The 20,720-nt window shown below is 33.9% G+C and overlaps 2 protein-coding genes across 10 annotated transcripts in view; both read left to right on the top strand.

The window, feature by feature from the left end:
- Positions 1-6,982, top strand: part of LOC138699498 (cyclic GMP-AMP synthase-like receptor) — a 60,773-nt gene extending 53,791 nt beyond the window's left edge. For 6 of the 7 annotated variants that reach the window (XM_069825429.1, XM_069825433.1, XM_069825428.1 and 3 more), the window contains 2 exons: positions 1,665-1,748; positions 3,708-6,982. In XM_069825429.1, coding sequence (XP_069681530.1) covers positions 1,665-1,748; positions 3,708-3,894 — 271 coding nt within the window. In that variant the 3' untranslated portion in view covers positions 3,895-6,982. The remainder of the gene's footprint in view (positions 1-1,664; positions 1,749-3,707) is intronic. The other variant, XM_069825431.1, reaches the window with a different exon arrangement.
- Positions 6,983-9,627: 2,645 nt separating this feature from the next.
- Positions 9,628-20,720, top strand: part of S1P (membrane-bound transcription factor site-1 protease) — a 62,317-nt gene continuing 51,224 nt past the window's right edge. For 2 of the 3 annotated variants that reach the window (XM_069825421.1, XM_069825422.1), the window contains exons 1-2: positions 9,863-10,221; positions 16,577-16,728. In XM_069825421.1, the coding sequence (XP_069681522.1) occupies positions 10,002-10,221; positions 16,577-16,728 (372 nt within the window). In that variant the 5' untranslated portion in view covers positions 9,863-10,001. Of the gene's footprint in view, positions 10,222-16,576; positions 16,729-20,720 lie in introns of all 3 variants that reach the window. The other variant, XM_069825420.1, reaches the window with a different exon arrangement.

Genomic DNA, 20,720 nt, shown 5'->3' with positions numbered 1-20,720 from the left:
AAAATGGCGGGCGATTATATTAAGTATTTATCGAGCCTTAAGAAATGAATCAGCGAATCACAAGACGCACACGATTAAATGTAGCTGACCTGCAACGTGATTGGCTGCTGGAAATTAGAGCGACGGGACTGTAGATGCATTATTAACTGTACACCTGGTAAAATAGCTGGTTTAATTAATGTTTTATTTAACATAATATAAACGTGAGCTGCGATTATCAATTTCACTAGGGTAATTCGCGTACAATCTTTTTTCATTTTTGGCACCATCACCAAAATGCCTCACCGGCCGCCACTGCTTTTAATGAAGATAGAAATAAAGTTTTAAGCCATGACGAAGGTGAACCTACGTCATCAAAGAATGACAGTGCGATAGGAAATAACTTTTCAACGTCTTGGCAGAAAAATCGCCCATGGTTAATATTTACTACTAACGAAAAAGACGGACTAGCGATGTTGTGCAGTGCTTGCATTAAACATTCTCAGCAAGTGTGTAAAACAATTTATTAGAACTTTATCTAGTGATTTACCTTGGTTAGGAGACTGTATAGCAAAGAAGAATAAGAAGAAGAACCTTGACGCCATAATATATAAACATGAAAAAAAGTGTTATTCATTCGGATTGTGTGCAGCAGGAAAAAATATGCAAAAAGCAGATCCTAGAAACATGTACAGTAAATGCTCGTGAGCTGTACTTAAAAAATCAAAAGGAAAAATTAGATGCAACTGTTAAGGTTTTACGATCAGTTTATATGGCAACAAAAAGAGAGTGGAGTTTTACACAAGGTTACTTGAAAAAAGCACCTTATTCTGTAGTGTAGGTTGGACAGTTTATGAGCTGAATATCCGATCGTATTTTAAGAACGGTATCTAAACAAAACTCATTACCAGCACTTACGTATTGGACAGTAAACTTCAGAAAACGGTTCCTATAAAAAGAAAATTGGGCCAATAATTTAGGATTCGCACCATATGTCTATTTTTTTTCTCGATTCAGTTCAGTGTCTTTACTGCATACAGGTTTTCAGATTATCAAATTGTGGTATTTTGAGAATTAGTGTAACACAACAGTTCAAACCAGGCTTTGTCCGTAAAAACAACTTAATAAAAATGTTTTAACCAACACTCAACACCATGGTGCCGAATCTGCAGCCATTCACAGTAATGAATATGCTTCTCGTGGTCACAAACTGTTGTTTTGTCATAAATATTTTCAACTGGAAAAGACAGTCCAACACTGTTATATGCAACCCTTATTACGATGGGTGAGGGTAAAGTTCTCTTGCTCTTGACAGAGAGCCACCAACTTCTGTGGGTATATTGACTGCCATATTACCTGCTGTACTGTGGAGGGGCTTAAATATCACGGGTGTAAGCTTGAAAACTTCTAAGATACATGGGTTTGTCCTTTACACTTTATCTTCCAGTTGTATATGTATTGTACCAGAATAATATTATCAGTATCATATTTTGTTACAGCTACACTATCAGCAGGACTCAAATTTCATTGTATTCATAATTAAATTAGGCTTAGCGTACGGTACTGGTATGGTTTTCCACTCATCATCATTATCATTAATTTCGAAAAAAAAAAATCATAACATAGCATGAATTATTGGGTCTACTGCAACATTTATTTTATTGCTGGTCTCTCCATCTTCTTAGGAGTCAATCTAAGCCACAACAGGAGCTGCTGCAGGAGGAAGAGGAAGAGGACGAGGACATATATGAAGATGAGGATTTGTATTGGTATTTTCCAAAATATTCTTCTCAGTACATCTCTTTCAAAAATTCTTTCGTCATTTCTCTTTATGAAAGTGTCAGGGACTTATTACATAGAAGATACTAGTGACAAGTGACATTTTACTAATATATATGGATGACAAATGACAGGTTTTATTAATTTCTGTTGCATAACACAATTTTACTAATTTATCATGACATTTATTTTAAAAATGAAGGGCAGCCATAGTGACAAATCCTGTTTAAAATGGTATTACGAAAAAAATAGTGTTATAATAACAAAATCAGTTTGAAGTACTATTTAATCCTATATTCATTTAATTACGAAAGACGAAAGAAGTCGTAATCTATGACTCACACAAAATACGGTATTTAATATTTGTGTGTTTCATTGTTGTAAAAGTAGCGCGAAATTATTTTCATATACACGTTTTTTGATAAATTAAAAGAAGAAAAGAATAATATATTATTTTGACAGTTTTCTTTCAACTTGACGAAGAAAATAAAATCAAATAAATGGAATGAACTCCACATGTATGCTCAATCATTTCTTCTTGTACAACCGAGTAAAGATTGAAAATATACGCGAGATAAAATTTGGCTGAACTTTAGGAAGAGAGTTGTGGTATGTATTTACATAATTATTATCTAACAAATGAATATTGCTAGTTTTTAAACACTAATTATTTTAAAAAAAAATACAATGTTTGAGTACTATTAAAACAGACTTCTCTTATTCAAGGCAAATTCGTCTATGTTGTAAGGCATGAATAAGGCCTATAAATAAAGCCCTTTTGGCTCTGATGTAGCAAACAATGTCTCAAATTTAATTCTTGACATGCGAAATCGTTCTTTAAACTGGAACTCCTGAAATTCAATATTTATTCTTGTTCTAAATGTTCTCCGCGTACATATGAATTCTTCATCACTATCACTACTTGAAGATGAAGTCATATTATCACATTTAAAATGTTCTTTCTATACTTTTAAGAAAATGTGTCAAGCACAAAAAAATGATAGAAAACATGCTCGCGATTCTAACTATTTTACAAATTACAAATTTTTATGCAAAACAAATGCCAATACAGATTTATGCAACGGAAGTGACTGATTTCTTACTTATTTACGAATATATCGCTAGTAAATTGTAATTTTAGTTTTATACTCTCACTGTCGTACTGGTATCAGTCATATAACACTGTTGGTCTTATTAGTGTTTTGTAAATTACTTTTTTGCACGATCGTGTTCTTTCTATATTTATTAGCTATTGTTGTTAGGCCTTGAAAGTTACAATTCCCACACAGAAACTTGTTGCTAGGGAAACCATTCTTCATAACGTAAAACTATACTGAAATAGACCCATTACAGTGCACTTATTGTTATTTAGTTATACCATTATAGTGCAGTTTTGCGAAGGCTTTGGAATAATATTGCTCTAAATTTTCAACGCAAAATATATTGTAGGCTTATTTGCAATTTTAAAAATATGATCTTGCAAAAAATGTTGTACAATACACGTTTATGAAGTGCATTACAAAATCTCGGAAATTGTAAAACTCGCTGTGCTCGTTTTTCAAACTTTTCCTCGATTTTGTATAAAGCACTTCCCAACCTTGTATTATAATATAGTATTTCATTAAATTTCATTTCATTTATTGTATTCCATAGATCTTACATTAGCATTGAAGCTTTAAGATGTGGAACAAGTCAAAATTTTACAAACTTACAATTTTTTGGCGAGATGAAGTGACACCGAGGATTCTCCATAGATTACATTTTGAATAAATATTAAATAATGTTGATAATAAGGGAGAGCTCTGCCTAATTTCATAATGTATTGATCTTTTTGATTCTGATTATGTATTATCTGACTAATATTCTTAATTTCTTGTGTTTAGAATAGTGAAGTTTTAGTATTATTGTTGATGTATTGCATGTGTTATGATCACTGATTCTCTTTGCAGGCCAAGAGAACGCTACTCATATCAGACAACACAGCTGTATGGAGAGACTTCATCAGGAGTCATGGCTGAAACAGACACCAACTCTACATGGATGGGAGTGGCTGCTGGTGTAGGTGCCTTGGTGGTCTTAGGAGGTGCACTGGCTTATGCCATTACAAGACGTCATAATAATAATAATAATAATTGAAAAGAGAGAAGAGACATGAAATTGATGATTTTTATTACATTCCTTACTCTAGTCCAGCGTTTCTCAAACTATGGTCCGCGGACCACCTGTGTTCCTCAAGGTCTGCCCTTGTGGTCCTTCAAAAAGGACAGAAGAAAAAATTAAATTCAAACGAATCACCTATCACACTATAGCTGAAAATCTCAGAGTTTGGAAATGGCACATGGCAATCGTTTTTCACTTTTCCTTCCAGTACTGACATTTTATGAAATTTATTACCCTACCTGTCTACCGACTTCCCACTCTACTCTCAGCAGCAGAAGAGGGATTTATAGTACTAAGAACGTGGCGTTTCTCGCCATCTTTTCCCTGCACATCAGCTGATGACATGTGGCTAAGTACAATGGCATATCTTTCAGATGTATTCTCTCTCTACAAGGTAATTCTTTGACTGTTCTCAATGCGCATGAGAAAATAAAGGTGTTCGAGAGGAAACTTGGTTTGTGGGTCAGTTCCATAAAACAGAGGATTCTTTTCACTATTTCCAACCCTAGAGTCTCTTTTGTTGAAAATGATTTCGTTATTGGAAAAGAATGATATATGTTTGCATCTCGAAACTCTGAGGTCACAATTTTAAACTTTTTTCCAAGTCATTATGACTAATTTTCATAGGTTCGTGATCCCTTTCATTGCGATATTGAAAATAACAAACTTTCATTGAGTGAAAGAGAACAGTTAATTGAACTCTCAAATGCCATCAGACTTAAAATGAAATTCCAAGTGGAAGGTAGGGTTAATTCCTGGACCTCATCACAAGCGAAAAGAGAATATAGTGAAGTGTACAATGGTGCTTTGCAGATTATAATTCAGTTTGCTTTTACGTATCTGTGTGAGAAAGGGTTTTCATCACTAACTCTATAATAAAAGAAGTACCGAAATCGACTCAACGTATGTGACCGACTTAAGCTTATCAGCATACATCCAAATATAGAACAACTGTGCAAGAATCAGTAGGCTTATCCATTTGATTAATGTGAGCACCAACATTTATTTATTTAGTTTAGTTAATAAGCTAAAGATTATCCAAACTCTAAGAGCCTTGAATTATTAAAAAACCGAAAATGAATTTTTTTCTATTAACATTAACTTAATTAGTTGATACTAATATAAAATTAAATGAATTAAATTAATTTTAATTAATTAATTCTGTTTTAAAATATAAGTATACTGGCATTAAAATATGCTACAAAAATGATAAATTTACTTTCGAAGGGAACAATAGTAAGGTGATCCGCGGAACTGTTCTGTCTTAAAAAAGTGGTCCCCATTTCAAAAAAGTTTGAGAAACGCTGCTTAGTCCATTTTAAGAGCATCATGCAGAAAGTAAGAACCGTTTGATCGTATAAATGTCATTATTACATCAAAACTTGTGGAAATGTAGGCTCTTAACAGTGTGTCACAAGGTTTTGTTTTAATGTTGGCATTGCAGAAGTCTGTCATCTGCCCATTTAGTCAGCACTCTACCACAACGTACATTTCATGACTTTCTATGTATATTCGGTCCAAAAGCACATGAATATCTGAAGGAACAAAGCAATGGCGACTCCTAGAAGGGGACTTTGAGATGTTATTTACCCTGTCGAAATTATATGCTTCTTTTGTTTTTGCTTTTCTGACAAGTTCAATTGAATTACTTGAGTTGCAATGTATTTTCAATGCGTGATTTCCTTTCTAAAATTCCTATTTGTTTCTATTTTTTATAACTGAGCCTATTCATGACTAAACTTTACATTGTGAGAGGGATGTTCGATAACACCCGGCCAAAGTGCGCAAGCAACTCATAGATTTCGACCACAGAGCTGGTGTCTTCGGATTATTATTTGTTAGCACATGAGAAAGTATTTTTGAGTGAGAAATGTATGAATAGTGATAATGAAGTGAAAGCTGCAATACAAAATCGGCTAAATTGACAGGAGGCAGAATTTTTCGACGAGATCATTAGAAAAATATGTGGCATGCTGTGGCAAGTGCTCAAACTCTGGGCATAAGAGAGAAAGTGAAAGGTACGGAGAAACCCTTGTCCATATCCTTTTTGCTTACACTGCCTGATAAACAAACTTGCAGTGAGGCTCTGTGCATCTGTGATGGATTTTAGACGACCAGTGAGACCCAAAAGTTCGTAAAAGCTAAGATGCCCGCCAGATACAACCCGTCACTGACCTTGTTGCCTGCTTGTACAGCATTAAAACATTACTGTCTCAGCCAGGAAAGGTAGAGTAGAACAAGATGTCAACTAGTGATTTAATAAAGAAGTTTTATATGTTTCCCTTTATTTATTTTTATAAGCAAATGCTCATTACTTTCTGTACGATCAATTTACTCTCTTAATTATAAATATTGTATTCTATGAAAAATGAAATTTGAATTTTTTTATGAAAATATGTCTCTTCCCTTTGTATATTTTTGTTACATGTTTCAAATGATTAGACGTAGTGTTAATTATGATTATATTTTGCTCTAAGCAGGAACAATAAATCCATGGGAATTGGATATACTTTACTGCGGGTAATAAAGTAGAATGTATCTATTAAGAACCTCAGAAGAAAATCAGAAATTAATATAGGTATTAATAAATGTGCTCTACACGTCTACAATATGTATTACAGTTTTACACATCTACAATATCTATTACAATAATTTAAATTCAATTTTATTTCGCCTATGTTTAATTGATATGTTTCTTTGAAATTCAGCCAATTTGGCTGCTTTCTTTGACATATTATATAAGCTACTTAAATCGTATGAAAAATTCATTTGAGAGATGTTCATATTCTGCTATGATATGCAAATTATTCATAAAGAATGATATTGTTAACATAATCGCATACAAGAATTTTTGTTACTGAAAGCAATGTGCCAGGTGTAAATAGATCTAACGTAAAATTTTAATATGTGAAAGATAAAACATAAATTCACAAAATGTTTATTATTTTTAAATGTGTGGATGATAATTGATAATGAATAAAGTATGTGATTACATTATATAAAATATGGGCTGTACTTACTACTCATAAGATAAATAAATATATCAGATGGATCAAAAGCTTTATTTATGAGGTTATGTTTAGTGGGTAGTTGTGCTAGACTACCAGCAAGGCGGATTTGTAATTCTGCCACCCATAGATAGCCTACTTAGTGATTGTTGTGAAGAAATTAATGAAGAAAACATCCAACTGAAGACTATGGCGTTCAGTGAGTTTGTGAGTACAGGAGAATTAATATTTAAACCAATTTGCTTCATATAACAAACGGATAAGTAAATTATAAATATTGACTCTTACACTTTTGCAGTCTTGGAATCTGTGATGCTGTTAGTTGTTCTGCATTCCTTCTGTCTCTTGCGTGGTCTTTCTAAAAATCTTGTTCCAAGAGGAAGATAACAAAGAATTTGTATCCTGGATCTGTCCATTCTATTTACAAGATGAAGCCAGTCTTTTGTCTTTAATGCTTTAAATATTCAGCTATTGGAGTTATTTAGACCTTGTGTAAAATTTCCTGATTTGTTTCCTGGTCGAGTAAAGTAGGTACCGGTAGGCCTATAGCCAGCAGTCCTCAAAAATTTAATTTCAGCTGTGGTATCAAAGTCAATGTCCGTTTGATTTCCTAATGGTCCATGCCTCACTTTCATACATAGATATTGTCAAAGCCATCTTTGGTTTTGTGATACTCAAAATTTTATATGTATTGTATTGTATTGTATTTATTAACATTCCATGGTATTCATACATGCTTACAGCTAGAATATAGAACAAGTCAAAAAAACTTAATACCGGTACTATTATAAAATCTTAATTTATAGTCACAGTCTAGATGAAATATATACAGACGAGATTTACAATATAGTCTACTAGTACAACACATAGTTTTAGTATCAATTTCATGAAGTGTTATTGAATGTCATGAATTCACCTACAGAATAGAAGGCGTGAGAAATTACTTCTTTAATTTGGCCCTAAATAATTTTATGTTTTGAGTTTCATTTTTTATATCGATAGGGAGGCTATTAAAAATTTTTACTGCCATATAACGCACTCCTTTTTGATAGCACGATAGACTTGCCGATGGAGTATGAAAGTCATTTTTTTGACGTGTATTTATGCTATGAATTGTTGAATTAGTTACAAAGTTTTCATGATTACATACGAGGAAGATTATTAATGAAAAGATATACTGACAAGCCATGGGCATTATTTGTAGTTTTTTTTAAATAGTCCTACACGACTCCCTAGATTTCGCACCTACTATTATTCTAATTACTCTTTTTTGTAATAGAAATATATTGTTACTATCTGTGGAATTTCCCCAGAATATTATTCCAAAACTCATTACCGAGTGGAAGTATGCAAAGTAGTGGTATTGTGGGATCCATCCCCACTGCAGGATGATGATTGCTTTCAGATGTAACATCTGTGCTCTGCACATCTGTGTAATTGCTCCTGACGGGCCTGAAAGAGAAACTGAAGAGCTCTGAATGTCAACAGGATATGTTGCAACTTGAGGCAAATCTATTTGATTTGATACGAATTCAGACTTTGCTTTCTCTTCCAGAACACTGTTTATTGTCCAGAACACTGTTTATTGCTTTTAATATTGTATGAATTTGAACTTTGTTTCTTCTGAAATCTTGATTAATAATTCTGAGAGCTCTATTAAAATGTTTAATGTTGAAATTAATATCTTGCTCTTATAGATGAGAAGGACAAGGGGAATAACAAGTGGCAGCCAAGGAGAAAAAGAGAGGGGGTTGCATTTTTATGCGGCAGTTAATTCTCAAGTTCCTCCCCCCCCCCCATACCTACTGAGGAGAAAGACATGTCAAAGTCCAGATTATCAAGTAATTTGTGTAGTAAATGATATGTGTGGTGAAAATACTATTAATCATGAGCTTGACGATAATGTCATAAATATCTTTATTAAAGTTGACGCCAATAGCGTCCTATGGAGTGGAAAGGTCATATTCTGCATATGAAAGGATTTGAACAGAAAAATTCACAAATGTGACACAAGAAAATTTGGAGATGTTACTAGTTTTACATTGTGACAATAGAAAATAAAGCAAGTTCATATGCAAGAAAGAAATTGGCAATTCACTGTGTATGTTTGGGCATTTAATAGAGTTTGCATGCAAGCACATTTTATGATTTGATAGTAGCCTACATGAAAATCCTGTCTCAATAACATAAAGTAAGCCATTTGTGGATATGGAGAAGGATGGAGGGTGAAATGTGAAATGGACAGAGTAAGAAATGAAGCTGTGTTGTTGGAAAGAGTGGATGAAAAAAGTATGATGCTGAAACTGATCAGGAAGAGGAAAAAGAATTGGTTGGGTTACTGGTTGAGAAGAAACTGCCTACTGAAGGATGCACTGGAAGGAATGGTGAACGGGAGAAGAGTTCGTGGCAGAAGAAGATATCAGATGATAGACGACATTAAGATACATGCATCATATGCGGAGACAAAGAGGAAGGCAGAAAATAGGAAAGACTGGAGAATGCTGGGTTTGTAGTGAAAGACCTACCCTTGGGTAGAACACTATGAATGAATGAAGATAGGCCACGCTGATTATGGAATTATTGTGTCCCTCGAGTCTTCTATGCCTGGTGCCTAAGCATCACCACGAAATGCTTTTCAAAGTTTGTCTATAGATGGCATAGCATGCACATTTAGCTACGAATTATATCTTCCAGCATTTTTATCAATGGTGGTAAGTAAACTAAAGATGGCGATGTGTGCCGCAAGCTGAGCTTGTATGTCAATATGGGCTTGTTAAGTATTTATTTATTAATTTTACACTATATATAGCTATGTCTATAATCAGGAAAATCATATTAGAGACAACTTAGGATGTGATCTTAATTAGAGCTTATAATGTGGCCGCTTACAATAGAAGTAGATCAAGGCACAGTATTCTGTACCCGTATACGTACAAAAGTGGCAGTTTTAATTTGTGATGGTGTACGGAAAGGAAGTCGTGAAAATGGACTGTATCACCCCGAATCAGTGACGAGAATTAGAAATGGCATGGTGTTTTGTCATACCCAGTTCTCTTAAACGACGCGATCAATTTGATGGAAGTCATGAAGTTAAAAGTGAGGTTAAGACAAAGACACTTTAGGTGCATACCTTTTCTTCTTCTGTTGTTGACACATACGTGGCCTATTGAAGCGGCTGAGGAACAGCCTGATGGTCATCATAATGACACTGACAAATGGATGAAGATTCGATGCAATGACACCACTCCTGTTCAAATGGTGAAGGTCAAATTTTCGTCTCAGGTGGTGAGAAATGGTAAGTAGCCTATTTGTCTCTGTGTTTCTTACTGTTTGTATTTTAATGTTATATTAGTTTACCGTTGCACTATTATGGTGTGTAATTGATTTCTGGGTTAGATTGTTTACGTTGTATATAGATAGGCCCTATATGAGCAACAGAAAGCACCCACGGCCACGAGAAGATGTCCACCTTTTACAGTGCCACTTTCCCTATTTACTCAATGCCTTACTGCATCGAACTGGCAGACCACAGAGGACTACCAGAAAACGTGTATTTTCGTAAAAATCCTGAAATCGATTTTATTCATCAGAATGCTTTCTCTTTATATTTTGTCTAAATAAGAAAGTAAGAATCTTTAGGCTTGGTAAATGATTGTACACTGACAGTCTTGAACAGAGGTTTACCTACTGATGTTAGCTGTTCAAAACTTGATTCAACACTTCTACAAAAAGACAGTAGTTAATCAATGTAATACTTTTCTTGCTGGTGAGGGTAAAAATTTATTTAAGGCAAGGCGGCCTTATAAAATTCCACGTAGGTAATATTCTCATTGCTTTAGTGTTTTTATCCGTTAACACTCATTTCATGAAAAATAGTAGACCTACGTACCTAGTAGAGACTAGAAAATCAGAGATTGAACCTGCCCATGACTGCTAGCTGCAGTTCATGGGTACATACGAAGCAATGCACCACACTCAATCTTGACGAAGGATGTGTAGTGCAGTACAACAGACAATATTATTATTTTATTATTATCAATGTTATTATTATTATTATTATTATTATTAGTATTATTATTAGGCCTATTATTAATTATTATTATTATTATTATTATTATTATTATTATTATTATTATTTAAAAACGGAGCTTGTAAAAGAAAGAGATTTGAGAACAAGAAAGAAGAAAGTAGTAAATTTGTACAACAGGGTTATTACGAGCATCAGAGGTCTTGCCTGACCTAAAATCAACAAAGAAGTAGACTATGTTTTTGATCGTAAAATAACTGTGGAAACTGTTGGTTCCCTTACATGTGTCACTAGCGGCTTTTCTAGAAACGAAATCTAATCTGGGTTCTGTTCCTGGTAGTGAAGGGCAAAAGTAAAGGGAAAAGTGACTAACATTATTTTAAAAATTCCAGGGTAGCAACAGTTGTGCAATATTCGAAAAAAAGAAAATCTTTCATCGCATCAAAGATTTACCTCTGTCTGCAGAATAATTTTATTAACATAATTTAAGTATGCCCCAATAACCTCGTGTGACGTGGAAAGAAGTTATCGTGATACAAAAGCATCTTCAGGAAAAACAGACCAGTTCCTCAATTTAAAATCTCAGGCACTTTTTGGTTGTAAACTGCAACTTTAATTGATTTTAGACAATGGAACCACTCCTGCTTCAACATCTAAGGAATAATTTAAGTTCATAATTATAGCACTCATACTGTTATAGGAAACGTAATTTCTCTTCATGTATTAGTGCATATTTATTGGCATTTAAGAGCATAGCTATATGGCCACCACCAGGGCCCCTTGGGATCTTTATGGATCACAGCCATAACAAAACCACATAACAATTCAGCCTATGCAGAACATATCACAAAATCAAATCACAATTACAGCAACATAGACACTGACATGAAAATACTACATATTCAGCCAAAAAATCAGAAACTTGACACTCTGGAAATATGAAATTGACAAACATACAAAAACACATCTCCAGCACATCATGGACACTCAACTGAATTTTAAAACACACATCCTTCTCGACACAATCATGAACACACCCCACCACAACAGAAAACCAGAAGGTAGCATTAGATTTCACTAGGCTTTGGACATTGAGGGACATCACCTCGAATCTAGTCAACCAGATATTTTTATAATATTAACACAGCAAAGAAGTTATTGTTGATCAGTGAGAAATAAATGTTGTTGTTGTTTTCTAATGCCAGGTGTTTGACAATAAAGTCATTTGACCTCTTGCACTCCAATGTTTTTCATGGTCAGCCACTGAAGCACAGATTTTGAGGTGTTCCGAATCCATTTCTTGGTTTGAGTTGCACAATGGGCAGTTAGGGGACTGATATATTCCAATTCTATGCAGGTGTTTGGCCAAACAATCATGGCCTGTTGCCAATCTAAATGCAGCTACAGACGATTTTCGTCGTAAATCGTGTATTTACTGTGGATTATGATGCAGAGAGTTACATTTTTTCCCTTGAGATTGTGCTATCAAATTTTGTTTGTTGAAGTCTAAGTATGTAGATTTAATAAATCTTTTCACAGAGTAATATGTAGATTTAGTAACAGGTCTGTAAGTAGCAGTGCTGCCCTTCTTTGCTAGTGCATCCGCATTCTCGTTTCCCAGGATTCCACAATGGGATGGTATCCATTGGAATACAATTCTTTTATTGAGTGATATTAATTGAGAGAGCATTTTAGTTATTTCTGCTGTTTGAGATGAAGGTGTGTGTTTAGAGACTATTGATAGAATAGCTGCTTTGGAGTCTGACAATATAACTGCATTCTTAAATTTATTGATGTGAAATAGAAGATTCCCGAGACTTTCACTTATTGCAATGATTTCTCCATCAAAACTTGTTGTTCCATATCCAAGAGACCTATAAAGTGAGAAAGGACAGCATGTAACACCTGCACCAGCACTTTGTTCTCTGGAGATCAAGGATCCGTCAGTGTATAAATGAAGCCAGTTTTGTGGAGGGTACCTAATATTAATTGTCTCTAAAGACAATTGTTTCATTATTTCAGTGCTTACTTCTGATTTCAGTATTTCTTCTGTTAAATTTAGATTATATTCTATATTTAATAGAGTTAAAGGGTTTGGTTTAATTTGTAAGAGAAATAAATGTATATAATAATCACGAAGGTACTCACTCAGAATTTAGAAATATTAAATGTGGAGTAAATTCAGGCTACCCCAGGAATTAATTTTAGATCCATTATTATTTCTAGTTTATATTTATGATTTAGCCTCAACCATAATTTATCCCAGGTAATCCTATTTGCAGATGATATAGGTACTTGAATGCTAAAAGGTACCGCACGCAAGACATTTCACTACCACCACACGAATCATCAGGTTACCGTTTACAATCAGACCTAGCCTATATGAAGTGTATGATACAGTGTTCTGGGAACCTAGAGCAGAAGTAAATTCTTGAAGTGCTGGAGTAGTGAAAGTTACATAGTGTTATTCCTCATACCAGTAATATGAAGAGTACAGGGAACAAGAGATGAATGTCACATTGCTGTTGAGGGTCAGATAATGATCTAATTCAATATATTACTGCAAAATTCATTGCTGTTCTTATTAACAACTAGCCGTAACCGTGTGCTCCGCTGCATCTGTTAGAAATAAATATAAAGTAATTACATAATTAAAATAGGACGTTTGATCCAGGGAACAACTTTTACAACAGCGCAAGATAATCTGCTTCCCTCATTACCCAATTTTTTTTGCATTGTATTTATTGCATATATATATTTTATATATTTTAACACGATTCAATTGAGCATAGTTCAAATTTGAATTATAAAATAATGGATTGCTAAGCTAACGTACTATTACTTCCTACTAAATCAATACACTCTCGTTGTTCGTTAATTCTCTGAGATTAAAATGAGTGTACATAAATATTATTTTAAGAAATACAGAAAACGAATGTACAAAATAGCCTATCAAATTTTCTGTGCATAAGAAGCTATTTTAATCTTACCTGTCCTCGATTTACTCAGACGTTACTGTAATAACATTATAGCATTATGTCCATCTAGAGAAACTACACTTTCCAATGGTGAAATAATAATTAATTATACAAATCGGTTAATTTAGCTTCTGATATTACTTCATACAAACACAGAAACATTCTCTGTATGCTATGATTAATAGCTTTCGGTTGTTGATGTCCACGGCCCCTGTTTCGATTGTTGTTATCCAAGGCCCCTTATAGACGAAGTCATTTGTTCTTAAATCATTGCACCATCTTAGATGCCGTTATTTTAATTTTAAAACTCATTTATCTCATTAAATATCAGTCCTATCAAAATTTTGTAAAGAATAAAACTTATCTGATATCATTTTTAAAGAAACTTTTGTTATGTAACATTTTTCACAAAAATCAATAATAAGCGAGATATTTCGATTTATTTAATTCAGGCCCCCTTATAACCCCCGTTTTAAATAAAGTATTTTGAATGCCATATAGCCTAAAATCTAAGTTACAACGAACTTAATTTATATTCCAATTTTCATATAAATCGGTTCAGCCATTATCGCGTGAAAAGGTAACAAACATACAGACAGACATACAAACAAAAATTTAAAATATGCGATTTTCGGTTTCAGGGTGGTTAGTTATATATGTTAGGTCCAATTAATTATTTTTGGAAAATCGAAAATTACCAGAAAAATTTCGGCTACAGATTAATTATTAGTATAGATTAAGGAAAGGATTATTATCCGTGGTGATAGGCCTAGTTCTCTTTTTTATCAGGTTTGATAACAAGAACACTAAAGTTTACAGTAATCTATTGAATTAGATACTGACATTGTCCTTAAGGGGAGTTTGTACTTTTCCATATCTTACAATGTTCAATTCCTCAATTTTGTGTACACTTTTCTCAGAAGTTATAGGCTATAAGATACAAATTTAGAAAAAATAGGGCATATGTAACATACCTTTATGTATACAACTGGCTAAATAAATTTAAAATTCCACTGAATGGTTGGCAAAAAAAGAAATCATTGGTAACATTTTTTGCATTAAAAAGGACTGCAAATTATTTTTTATTTTTGCTGAAGCTAGAAATGAATTTAATTTTTTAACTTACTGTGTAAAATGCCATCACATTGATATTGTATATTAATTTCCGCCTTCTGGGTACAATACTTCCTGAGAAAAGTGTACCAGTGTCACAATAAGTAATCAATCAATCAATCTTCTTAATGTATCCAATGCTTTTGCTTCAGTAAAGTCTCATTTTACAAACCTATGGATCAACAATTGGCTCTCTTCTGACAAAGGAAAAATTTTACAGTCTGTACAAAAGAAACCAAATGACCTGGAAATGTACAAAAACTTGCACAGACATGTTCAAACATTTTTAACAAAAGCCAGAACAGGTCACGTTGTCACTCAATTGTACCTACACTGATTTCACATTTCTGATAATCCTACTTGTCTGTGGTGTAATAATCATGATGAAGATCTGGAACACATTCTTCTATACTGTCCATCCATAAACCACAAAAGAAGTAAATTAAAATCATCAGTACCAGTTGCAGAAGATACAGCCCTGCAGTATATATTGACTATACCCCACCTCTGGCTACTAGCAACAGGCATCTATAATGAACACCAATCAAAATACCCCTCATTTCTCGTGAAAAACGACAACTGAATAGACTACAGTGGACTATAGTGGACTTTATGTTGTCAGCAAACAGCTGGACTTTCTGCTCATCAAACATATATGATAATTTCAAAAACTGGAGTGTTGGTGAAGATCTGTCACAATAAGTAAGAAAGTGCAGAAAAATGGTGTTAAAGTTTCCATATTTTGCAATGTTAAATTCCTCAATTTTGGGTGCTCTTTTCTTATAAGTGGTAAAAGATACAAATGTAGAAAAAGTAGGGCACAAGTTATGTAACATACTTTTATGTATGCAACCGGCTAAATAAATTTAACATTCCATTGAGCGGCTGGAAAGAAAAAATTTGTCAATGATATTTTTTGCAATAAGAATTACTACAATATTTTTGCTGAAGATGGGGCTAAACGCTGGCAATTAGAAGAAATGAAATCATATTATCATTTTACACATGTTAAACTACCGAAAAAGATAAAAACCAACATTTCATTTTTTTGTCAAAATTTGTTGTAGGCTACAGACTCCCCTTAAGAGTTTGTGACATTAATTTTTTTTCCCCGTTCTACTCTTCATATGTTTTAGTATGTTACTGAATCTCCTTAAGTGTAAGATCACAGGTGGTCTACATGGTAGAGAAAGTGTTAAATTCGAAAAATGCTTTAGTTGAAATCGAAGTCGCCAATTTCGTCCAAGAGTGCTACCAACTCCACTGAGAATTATTGAGACTTGGACTTCATTGAGAAATACTTTTAACATCACTCCACAGCTCTTTTATCACTAAGGAACTCTTTTCATTATTTGTTGTAACACATGTACAGAAATATGTTATGTTTTTATTTCCTGACAAGTGTGGGAAAACGAAATCTTTCAAATTTGTTTATTTTTTGTCGTTTCTCCCTCCCTGCCTACTTCTTTCTGTTACTGAACCGTCAATTGTTGTGATGTGTAGTATTTGTGAATGGATGATTTGTTTTTCAGAGTATATCGTTGCATTTAATGATTACTACAAAACAAACACTCGAGAAAAATTCATCACAGCTGCTCTCAATGGGTCTGGGGTGGAAAATTGGAAGATTCTGACGAGAAACAATCCAGCAAGTGATTACCCCAGTGACTTTGATGTTGTGTTGGTAAGTGTAAACATATGTGTACTGTAGCAGATAAACAGCAAGTGCATTTATTTATTGCTGGGAAAAAATGTTTTGTGTCACGTTTAGCATTTAGCATCTACTTTTTATCAAATTTCTTCTTGAAGCATACTTTTCTTTATGATGTCATCTGGGTCTTCTGGCTCAGAAGTGATTCCAGCATTGACTTGTTTAATGTACAGTAGACCTGAATTGTCTGTTTTTTTCTAAGACTTTTTCTGTAGGACAATTACTGTGGGGCACACAGCTTAATGTTTTATACCAACTTTCATTTCTGAGATCTGAAATTTTGGCTAAATCTGCATCTAGTCTAGATCCATTTATAATGCATTCAGGAGAAGTAGGCTATCTCATTTGTAAACTGCAGATTCTTCCTGAAGTCTGTCATATTCATCTTCATTAATCAAATTTGGAAATCTTTGAATAAAGAAATCAGGAGATGAATATGAAACATTTTTTTGTGAAGTGTCTACAACTGAAGAAATTCATCCTGAACTGGAATTTTTTTTACACATTTTCCACCTCTTTTGGAAATAAATAAATATATAAATTGCACTTAAAGAAATCACAATTTATATCATATCAGTTCTTATAATCATTAGACAGAAATCTATACAAAGATTAATTCATTCATAGTGTTCTGCAGGTCTTTCACTGCAAACCCAAGCTTTCTCCAATCTTTCCTATTTTCTGCCTTCCTCTTAGTCCCTGTGTCTTCTGCTCTGAACTCCCGTTCATCATTCCTTCCAGTGCATCCTTCAGTAGGCAGTTTCTTCTCAGCCAGTGACCCAGTCAATTCCTTTTTCTCTTCCTAATCAGTTTCAGCATCATTCTTTCTTCATCCACTCTTTCCAAAACAGCTTCATGTCTTATTTTGTCTGTCCATTTCACACGCTCCATTCTTTTCCATATCCACAGTTCAAATGCTTCTAGTCGTTTCTCTTCACTTCGTCATAATGTCCACGTTTCTGTCCCATACAATGCCACACTCCACACAAAGCACTTTACTAGTCTCTTCCTTAGTTCTTTTTCCAGAGGTCTGCAGAAGATGTTTCTTTTTCTATTAAAAGCTTCCTTGGCCATTGCTATCCTCCTTTTAGCTTCCTGGCAGCAGCTCATGTTACTGCTTATAGTACACCCCAAGTATTTGGAGCTGTCCACTTGTTCTACTGCCTCATTTAGAATTCGCAAGTTTACCTTTATTTTTTTTTTATATGACCATGGTATTCGTTGTACAAAGGTAATGACACAAATTTGCTTTGGATACTTTTCAAGTTTTCCTGAGTCAGTTGCACAACAGAATTCCAGGGCTACAGATGCATAATATATTTGACTGTCGATTTCACTATGCAAAGTGAAGTATTAAAAATGAATTAAGGATAGGGAAAGAATAAGTTGCCTGTATTTACTGTATTAGATCCAACATTCTAATTACGTGATTTTAAATGAAGTTCACATGATTATGAAAATGAAGTTTACTCTCAAAGAATATAAGCTTACTGTTAGCCTCGAAATAGTACATCAGTGGACTTATCCTTGACTTGAAGGAAAAAATGAAAAAACTGTCAAAAAAATATACCAAGATCTTTCAATTAATTTTGTTTTTATTTAAATTATAATTATATTTGTGGGTACGGACTGGAAGGTCCAGGGTTCGATCCCAGGTGGTGACAGGATTTTTTCTCGTTGCCAAACTTTCAGAACGGCCCCGAGGTTCACTCAGCCTCCTATAAAATTGAGTACCGGGTCTTTCCCGGGGGTAAAAGGCGGTCAGAGCTGGTACCAACCACACCACCTCATTCTAGTCCCGAGGTCATGGAAAGCATGGGGCTCTACCTCCATGCCCCTCAAGTGCCTTCATGGCATGTTACGGGGATACCTTTTTTTTTAAATTATATTTGAGGAAAATATTTTGTCTCATGAAGGTCATTAAGTTACTTTTGGGAACATTTTTATTTTTTTGCTGTTCTCTTCAGACCACTTTACGATAAAATATAATAATAATAATGTGTATGTATGTATTTATTAACACTATAATTGGGTATACACCCGGTGGCAGTGATATATAATATACAATATTACAATTACATGAAATAAAATAAATAAACGTAAATGAAATAAAATAAAATAAACGTAAATCTTTAAATAGTAAATGCAATGAACCTAGGACTATTCTATAAAACGCCTATGATAAGCAAAAGTAAATCTAACTTATAAGTACTTCTATTTCACCCAACTATTATAATTTAAATAATTACATATTACCTTAATTAATTACATACCAACTTAATTACATATCATCTTAATTAATTACATACCACCTTAATTTATTTACATATCAACTAAATTACATATCATCTTAATTAATTACATATCAACTTAATTAATTATATATCAACTCAATTAGTTACATTACACAACTTAAATAATTACACTGCACCTCCAGTTACATTTTCAAGTTACACTGCACCTCCAATTACATTTTCAGTCTAATCTTCTCAACCTTTCCTTAAATGTATGATTTTAAGAGGACCACCCTGAAAGGTTGCCGCAGGTAAGCTGTTCCAGTCTACCATTGAGCGGTTAACAAAGGAAAATTTTGCCACGTCCGTTCTTTGTTTTCTACATTTAAACTTCCTAATATGATCAGCCCTTCCTACATATGATGGTGTTGCTAATCTGACATTGATATCAGTCCATGCTTTGTGTCCCATTTGTGCCTTGATGCGGTGAGTCTGGTTTTTCGTCACCTTGATTTGAGAAGTTCCCACCCTAAATCTTTCACTATCTCCTCACCACGTCCCTTCCCCATTTTGATATATTTTGCTGCCTTGCGTTGGACCTTTTCTATTGAATCGATTTGGTTTTGTCTGTACGGATCCCAGCCTACTGCTCCATATTCCATAATTGGGTGAACAAGGGTTTTGTACGCTAATTCTTTTGACTTTCGGTTAGATTTCTTCAGAATACGCATAGAGAAATGTAGTGCTTTCCAGGCTTTCCTTGTGGTATTAGTGACTTGTTCCTCCCAACCCAATAATAATAATAATAATAATAATAATAATAATAATAATAATAATAATAATAATAAAATAAAATGAAATATTCTACATTTGAATTCATCTCTTAACACAAATTTAAGAAAAGGTAAAGTGTCGGTAATGAACAATTAATTCATGTCTTATCTTATCTCAATAAGATTCCATTACGAGTGGTTCTCATAAATTACATTTTATCTTGGAGGTTATTTGTGTGGCTTAGAAGTGAACAGGGGATAATGAATCACATTCTCTGTGGCTCTTTTATAGTTCTGTTCCATCAGGTCCACCTGTACACTTATATTGTATAGGCCTACTGTTAATATCAATCTTTTATTATTATATGCATCTTCTACTCTGTACACTTTATGCATGATGATCACAATCCAGTATATTTATTTTACGAACTAAAGTTTTCAAGGCCTTGGCCATAGAAGAAGTGCTTTGTCATCCCAACTGCAAAATGCTATGTAGGTACAACGTGCAATTTGGCTGATAATTGGAGGTTGTTTTTTTTTATCCGACTAATGTAATAAGTGCTTGCTTACATCGAACCTGAAGACTCGTCATTACGCAAGCCTGAGTTACTTTTAGACATTGTACCATGTTACTAAAATCCAGATAACTTTTCTCCGTCCATTCTTACAATATACAGGGTGTTTAAAAAATAGAGGGCATAATTTCAGGTATGTATTCCCCATATGTAGACAATACGAAAAGTTGATTACAACATGTGTCCGTAAATGCTTGGTTTCCGAGTTATGGCCTTCAAAACAGTGATATCCACCGGAACGTTTTTCTTTCCTTTACAGCAGATGTTCAAAATGTCCACCTCCTGCTTGAATACAGGCCTCACATCGATGTCTCATGGCCCTGCAAACACGATCCCAAATTGTAGGAGTATTGCGTATTTCCTCACAATCTGCCACAATTCGT

This window comes from Periplaneta americana, chromosome 5, assembly GCF_040183065.1.
Source record: "Periplaneta americana isolate PAMFEO1 chromosome 5, P.americana_PAMFEO1_priV1, whole genome shotgun sequence".
Lineage (NCBI taxonomy): Eukaryota > Metazoa > Arthropoda > Insecta > Blattodea > Blattidae > Periplaneta > Periplaneta americana.
Note: the sequence above shows the minus strand (reverse complement) of the source record. Positions and strands in the feature narration are given on the sequence as shown.